Here is an 8,572-nt window from a genome sequence, read left to right on the forward strand (position 1 = left end):
AAGACACCAGGAGTTCAAAAGAAGGTTAAAAAAAACTCCACTAACTAATGCCTAAATTATTGTAACTTAGCAACCCATCTTCCACCACTCACCAGGTTACTGGCAGTAAAGCTATACTAGCCACCCAAGTCATCAGCTTGTAATAAAATGCAACCCCATACCCTGGCCCTTTCTCCCTCTTTCCAGTGCCATTGAGGTCCAAGCTCCAAATAGCAGAATTTCGTTGAGGTTTCAAGAGACAGCAAGGCAGCTGCATTTCATGCTGTGACAGAGAGCCAAGGAACAGAAAGAAAGGGACAGGACATGGGTCTTAGCTTGCAATAGAGCTCAAACCCATACCCCAATCTAACCCACTGCCAAGATAGCCACACTCTAAAAGACAAACATATATCCAGGCTGCATAAACACCAAGTATGGCACCACTGATAAAGTAGAAAACTGAGTGAAAGGAGAAAGACATCACCTGGAATAGAAGGGAAGGAGTGATTAGGTGGCACTCTACTAAACCTGAGGGAAAGAGCCAGGATCTAGGTGTGGCCAGTTCTTTACTCATGAAGGTCAGTTGGGGCAGAAACCCAAGCTGATGAACTACTAACCCAGTGTGAGAGAAGGCCAAGACACTCTGAGATTCAATCCCCAGGAAAATCATGGAGGGAGAAAGACACACAAAGAAAGAAATCAGAAATGGGCAATATGAGAAAATAAGGAAGTATAAAAAGTCTCATGTGCAAGAAAAGTCAAAGACCTTGCGTAGAATTAGATAAACCACCAGGGAAGACAATAGGAAAAGAATGTATGATCTAATAAATGAATGCAGCCATAAAACAAATACTATGAATCAAAAGGAAATGATTCAGCATTTGATGAGGTGAAACTACAAAATACTGTTCCTGTTTAAAAGAGAAATAAGAATTTTGAGAAAAGAATTCACAAACTGCAGAACAGAAATAATTGGCAGAAGAGAAACATTTCAATCTATAATAGAAACTTTTCTTTCAAGGATAGGAAAGAGAAGGCAATTGATTTGAATGCAAATACACAGAAGTGAAAGAATCTGGAAAATTCAATCAAAAACTGTAACATCGAAATAAAACAATATCAGTACTTGATCAAAACATTGATTTTGAAGACAAGATGAATAGAGTCAACCTAAGAATTACAGGGATCCCAAAAGAAAATGAGAAGTCAAAAAACCGGAACACCACAAAGAAATAATACAAGAAAGCAGCCTGAAACTTCAGAACACAGGAAAGTGCCCAGAGATAACCTCCAGGAAAAATAGGAAATGGGGGAGGGGGGCTGGAAACACCAAGAACAAGAGTGGTTAAATTTAACAATTCAGTTGGGAAACAAGTTTTGTAAGCAACTAGCATAAAGACTTTCAAATACCAAAGAAAGGATTTTATTTAATTTTTATTTTTTGGAGGGGGGAAGACACGGCAATTGAGGTTAAGTCACTTGCCCAAGGTCAAACAGCTAGTAAATGTGTCAAGTGTCTGAGGTCAGATTGGAATTCAGGTCCTCCTGACTTCAGGGCTTGTGTGCTGCTCACTGTGCCATCTAGCTGCCCCTAAAGGAAAGGAAATTTGAGTAACAAACATCTATTCTGCATCTGTCAGAAAGAGGAATAAGAAGGGAAAATGAATGGACTAAAAGGAACAATTCTCTGTTCCAAATTCTGTTCCAAATACTAGTGCAACTCAGGATGGAACCTAGAGTAATCTACTCTACAAGTCTGAGCTTCACTATGAAAGAAAAAAAATGGATTTTCAATAATAAAAATGCATTAAAAATATTCTAATGAAAAACCACAGACCTGAAGAGATTATTTGCCTCTCAAATAGCACATAATACAGAAAATAGATGTACAGGAGGGGTGAACAAACGTAGCAGCCAAGCATAGCAACTGCAGCAGAGGGACAGCAGAGAAGAGTTAAGAGATTACGTTATAGCTTTACACAAAAGAGACAGGGATGAAAGTGGAAACAACTTTAGATTACGACAGATTGGCAGACCTATGATATCGTGGACAGAACCTGGCAACACCCCTCCTGCAAGTGGATCAATGTTTTTGTGGGACTAAAATATAAAACAGGAGGACATGTGGAAGGGAGTAGGAAAAGAGAAGGATAGAGGGGAATATGTCATGCTCGCTGCTCAAGTTAAGGGCTAGCAATGCATTGAGGATGACTTCTATGATTTCTAAGGAATAAAGAAGCCTGCATAGGAGTAAGTGAGGAGGTGGGGGAAGGAAATGTGAAGGGGTTAAGGAAAGGGGAGATCTCATTCTGGTAATGAGAGTGGGATGCTATTGATGAATGTTCCTATGGTTGAAAAGAGATGCTCTGTGAAGGGACGAGAGGACTATGTGTCAGAATAGATACCTTACACCCAACATGTCCAAAACTGAACTTACTATCTTTCTTCCCAAATTTTCCTCTATTATTCTCTATTACTATTGAGGACAACACCATCCTCCCTGTTAGCCTGCCTTTTAAGCCAGCATTAGATATTATCCATATTACCTATTATTTCACTCTCTCACACATCCCATATATGACATTTTGCCAAATCCTTTAATTTTTATTTTAATATCCGTTGAATATTTCCCCTTCTCCCCTCTGAAAAGCTGCCACTCTGATGCAGGTATGGATCACCTCATGCCTGTAATATTGGGGTATACTACTGCTCGGTCTCCTTATCCCAAGTCTGTCCCTATACTAGTCCATCATGCACTCAGCTATCAAATATATCTTCCTAAAGTCCAGGTCTGATCATGTAATCCATATAGTCAGTAAACTCCATTGCCTCCCTATCCCCTTCAGGATCAGATACAAAATCCTCTGATTGATGTTCAAGGCTCTTAAAAAACTAAACCTTTCCTCTTTCCAGATTTTTAAAATCCTTTACTCTTATGTACTGACAAGTCACTCTAGGTATCACTCAAAAAACTACATTTCCAGGTGTGTTCCTTTTCCCTGGTTCTTCCCTGATCCTTGAATTCTCTCCCTTCTTAATTTTACCTCCTTGCTACTCTGTCCTCCCTCGGGACTCAGTGTAACAACAATGCTACTTGCCTTGCTACTGTGGCTGTGCAAGGCTGATAACACCAGCACACAGAAGGGCTGCTAGCACAGGTTCTTTGATCTGCTTTTCTAAGGAAAACAACTTTAAGGGGTTAACAATCTCACTTTAATTAGGCATACTATATATTATTCACTTAGTTCAGAGGAAAAAGTCAGGACCCTGAATTTCAAAGCAAATTCAAACAGAGATTACCAGCAGAGAAAATATAAACAGATCAATAGACAGGCTTTTGTCTGACTATATCAATACATAAACAGTTAACAGAAAGAGAAAATATAACATCTGAGCTTTTCAAAGCTGTGGGCCTCCTTAACAATGGCTACCCAGAGTCTCATTTAGTCAAATCACACAACACTCTTCCAGTGAGTGAGAGCCCGCAAAACAAAATGCCAACCTTAGCTAGATCATATATACACTTTGCAGGGTGAGAGGTCATCACAACCATGGGACTCAAACCTATGTGACCTAGGCCTTCCTGTGATTTAAGCAGGTCATCAAAGACTCCAAATTCAAAGACCCTTGATTGAAACAAAGGCAAAGCTCAATCAAAGGTACTTGATTACCTCAGTACTGAGAATCATTCCAGAACAAATGACAACAAAAAGTCCCACTTTCCTTGCCACTACATTTGAAAGTCAAGACTCATCACATGTACTTGAGTGCCTAACTGCTGAGAAGCACTCAAACAAAAAACAGCGAAGAGTCCCACACCGCTTGGCATTATGCTAACTGCAATCCCATGCTCTCTGCAAGAGACCATTCCAAGTCTGCTCTGCTGCTAATATCTTCCTTTTGCCATTGCCCCTATTTACATTGAATATTTATTTTATATAATTCAATAGCTGTTTAAATGTTGTCTCTGCTTAAGGTATTGAATGATATTTTTGTCTTTTTATCCTTTTCACTTACCTCAGTGTCTGGCATTTACGAAGATATTTAAACCTTATTATTAGTGATATTCACGAGAGCAAGCAAACAAACCCAGTACTGATGACATTAATCCCAGTGTTCTTAATACAATATTCATGTAGCCTCCATGGAAGTGACATTATACATTTCATCCAAATCTTTCATATCACAAAGAAGCCTACTATGGTCAGTAATGGTATTATGACTTACCCAAGATAAAACAATTATCTAATATGAGGATATGGAAAAGGGCCTGAGTCTTCCTCCTGATCTTTCTAAAACTGAAGGGTGCAAGAGAAAGAAATTTCCTTTCAAATTTTATAATAAGATGCTAAATTTTTGTGTGGCATTTTTTTAAAATTCCTGATTGTTGAATTATACATTCTTTCCAGCAATGGGACATAGAAATTCATGGAGGGGAAATTAAATTCATGGACTGACGAATCCATCCATAAAATCCTTATGAGGTCTTTTTGCCTTTCCATGCATACAATGAAACTTTGGGATACGACTCTCACTGCCAATAAGCAATAAGGGACAGAGGGCAGGATAACATCCACCAAAAAAGGTGGCAATGGTTTCCAACTTAACGTCTTTTTCAATATGAAAAGTTTCATATAAGGTGATGCAGTTGTTGAGCCAATAGAATAAAACAAAACAGGTTACAAGCAAGAGGATGGTCTGTGTGGCCTTGACCTCAGGGAAGGATCTAGGGGAATGACTATTGCTATAAATATGCTTCACTTGCTTGCTATGTCTATAGAGGAGAAGCACCATGTGGGTACTGGACAAGCCCATAAGGAAGTGAAAGATAAGGTCATGAAGAGTCATACCAAACATAAATGCAGCAGTAAGCTGACCATCACCTTCGTTTGATTTTACTACGAAAATATGTGAGGCGTAACGATAGGTAGAAATTGTGTCATTTTTGATTGCTTCAGTGAGTTCAATGACTCTAATGTAGATCAGTGCGTTGGTGACCCAAAAAAAGAGGAAATAATGTAAAATATATTTAGGGGCTCTGACTTTGATACTTGCCCACATAGAGTTGTGGGGACTGATGACGAGAGCCTGGAACATACTCAGAAGACTTGTTGTGCAGACAGAAAGTCCCCGGGAAATTCTGTAAATGTACATGAGTGCCTTACACCATAAATCATCTAAAAAATATCTCATCCCAAAACAAAACAGGATTTCTGGGATGCCTCTGGTGAAAAGTGTTACCATATTGGCCAAAGTCAAATGAGCAAGAATCAAATCCATGGACTTCTTCTGTTGAGGCTTTTTGAAGGAGATACAAATATAGAGCATGAGCAGCAGTGAATTGCCTACAAGACCAATGGCACACTGAAAGAAGAATGCCACACCAAAGATCAGCTCACTAGATACCATTTGTCTTCAGAGATTCAGTAGATGTGATGCCACAATTAATGGAAGAGCCTAAAAAAAGGAAGCAGTACATAATCTGAACACTAAAGTGATGGAGTTGCATGATGTTCACAAACATTGCAATAATGTCCTATTTCTTCCAGCTGGTTACACATTAATAATCAATGGTATCCTATGTTAAAAGTTCGTAGGATCATATATCTAGAATTGGACATTTCCACAGTGATCATGTACTCTAATCCTATTGCTTTGTAGTTGAGGTGTGGGGTAATGAAGTGAATTGACAACTCTCACCAGAAAAGAAGAGTAGTAAAATGGTTTTTACAATACACTGTCCTACTTTTCTTTTATTTCCAGGAAAGGACGTTGCATACCCATTGGACTTCCTGGATTCATCAAATAAGAGCAGAATACTTACTTTAGAGTTGAAATTAGATGAAAGATTTTCTTGATGAAAACACACATAAAAGGCCACTGCAGTAATAGCTTCCAAATTTCACAACACATGGAGCTCACCACAGAAAAAAAAAATGTTACTGGATTTTCCTCTCTAAAAGACTTTCACTTTGCTCATGATTGTTTCTCTATTTCTCTACTTGAGTCTCTCCTCATCTTGAATAGTCTATCCTTTTGATCTTCACAGTGGTCAGATAATTATTTGCTATGTGGAATGCTGTAACCTGGATTTTTGTTTTCACCATACTCTCCTGAAATCATTTAATGTCAGTAACTTGTTTGAAGTGGTATTCACTGTATCTGTATCATTCTATTTTTCTCTTGAAGAAGTTGAGCAAGGTAGTTATAGTGGTACTGAATCAAATAGGAGGGTTTATCAGACTCCACAGAACAAGATAGATTTTATTTATTGTGATCTATTTTATTTCACTTAAATTATATGTATAGAGTAACTGGCCTATTCTACATCATTTCCTGACTCTGTTTTGCAAAAGTTCAGGACCAAAGGATTGTGTTGATCGGTATTTTCTTATTAATCTACAAAAATTTCTCCCTATGTTGGTATTTTGCATACATCTCACATTTGTATTTGATTTTCATACTACCAGTCAACATTTGTAAAAAGTCCTGTAATGATGCTAATTCCTTGCAGATTTCTCAAATTCTTGATTGTGTCAAGTGGTCAGTAGAATAACAGAACTTGTGAAATCACCTTGTTAACTTTTGTTAGTGTGTCAATAAACCTTTTCAAATGCCTACAGTGTGACAATGTGCTAAGTGTTGGGGACAAAAAAAAATGTCAGAATCTTGTCCTTGCTCTCAAGAACTTCAGAATCTAATTGGAAACAATATGTTAAAAACAATGTGCAAGCAAGCCATATATCAGATAAGGCCAAGAGTTAGAAATTTCAATGTGTTATTCAAGAAACAGCAAGAGGGCCAATGTCACTGGACTAGAGAGTGCCTGGGGAAGTTAAGTATAAGTTTTAAGACTCTCGGACAGGTAAAATGAGATTCTTTATAAAGAGCACTAAATGCCCTTGTGATAGAAAGCCAGTAGGTTTTATGGAGTAGGGGAGAGTAAGATGACATGGTCAGATCTGTACTTTGAAAGTTTATTTTGACAATTAATTAGAGCATGGACTGAAGCTGAGAAGCTATTGAAATAGTGAAGCTATGAGATGATGAAAGCCCACCCCCAAAAGCTGGCAATGACAGAAAAGATAGGATATGTAGGCAATTGAGGTCATGAAGGTAAAATCTAAAGGATTTCACCACAGATTAGACATGGGATGTGAGACCAAGGAAGTGAGTGTGACACATAAGTGACCATCCTGGGTGCCTAGAAGAATGGTGTTATCTCCAAAAGTAAGAGAGAAATTACAAAGAGGGGTGATTTTTGTGTAAAAGCAATAACTTTAGCCTTGGAAATCTTGAGTTTAATGTCTATAGAAGAACCAGTTTCAGATCATTAATAAGCAATTAGAGATAGAGTACTGCCGGTCAGGAGAGAAGATAGGGTTGGATAAGTAGATTTGAGAAACATATTGAACAATATAGAGGGAACAGAGAATATGGTTCAGAAACAGAGCCCTATGGACTGTCCAAGGTGAGTGGGCATGACATGGATGAAGACCTAACAAAAAAGACCAAGAAGGAGTGATTACATAGTTCAAAAGAGAACTAGCTTCCTGAAAACTTAGTGAAGAGAGTGTATCAAGAAAATGATCAACATTGTCAATGGCTGCAGAGAGGTCAAGAAAGAAGGACTGAGAAAATACCATTCATTTTGGCAATTAAGAAATTGTTAATTATTTTGGGGAGATGTTTCCACAATCCGGCTAGCAGCTTCTGTGGGGGAGTAAGACCCACCCACAGCCAGCACCGAGAAAGCTGCCAACAGCACAGGTTCTTTTGATCTGCTTAACTAAGGAAAGCAAGGTGAAGGGGTTGACAAGCTTACTTTAATTCAGCACACAAATATCATTCACTTAGTTCAGGGGAAGAGATCAGCACACTGAACTTCAGAGCAAATTACAAACAAATTACAAACATCAACAGACAGACCCAATACAATTCATAGTTACCAACATCTAAGTTCAGCCCGGGAGCTCAGAACAAGGACTGGCCCAGAGTCACTTGAGCCACCACTGCTGTGGGAATGAGCTCCAAGGAAGAGAGGCCAGCCCCTGGTTTTTATATCTTTTTCAGCATCGGGGTGAGTCACACATGAAACTCACCCACGTGACCTAAAATCGTCACAAAGAGGCGACTTAAACCCACGTGGTCTAAGAGCCTCTGCAGTCCCAGACACGTAAACTAGGCCCTCCCTGGAGTTATCCCTACCTTGGGCCCCACCTTAGTTGCCATTCCACACCCACTAAGGTTTTCCACCTAATAGGGGTTTGGGCCCTGGGGCTTAGCACTTAGTAAGACTCAATGAAATACACTGAATTACTCAAAGCAAACAAAAGCCAAACTCTTCAAGGGCACTTGTTGAACTAAGTGCTAAGGAGCCCATTTTGCTTACCAACACAGGAGAGCACATTTCACTGGATGATGAAGTAAGAAATCAGATTGTGGTGACTTAAAAAGAGATTTAAAGAAAAGGGGAAAAAGACACATTTAGAAAAAAAGGGAATGAGAAAGCCTTTCGATGCACTGAGTAAGGGCTTATTGAGCATTTGAAAGACACAGATATGTTTTTAGGCATTAAAGAAATGGCCAAATT

General features: G+C 38.8%; 1 protein-coding gene across 1 annotated transcript; it reads right to left on the reverse strand.

Annotated features, from left to right (window-relative positions):
- Positions 1–4,425: 4,425 nt before the first annotated feature.
- On the reverse strand, positions 4,426–5,388 carry LOC118858593 (vomeronasal type-1 receptor 1-like). Its single transcript, XM_036769166.1, has one exon. The coding sequence runs from the start codon at positions 5,386–5,388 to the stop codon at positions 4,426–4,428; it is 963 nt and encodes a 320-aa protein (XP_036625061.1).
- Positions 5,389–8,572: the final 3,184 nt, after the last annotated feature.

The sequence above is a fragment of the Trichosurus vulpecula genome, chromosome 7, assembly GCF_011100635.1.
Source record: "Trichosurus vulpecula isolate mTriVul1 chromosome 7, mTriVul1.pri, whole genome shotgun sequence".
NCBI classification, from domain to species: Eukaryota; Metazoa; Chordata; class Mammalia; order Diprotodontia; family Phalangeridae; genus Trichosurus; species Trichosurus vulpecula.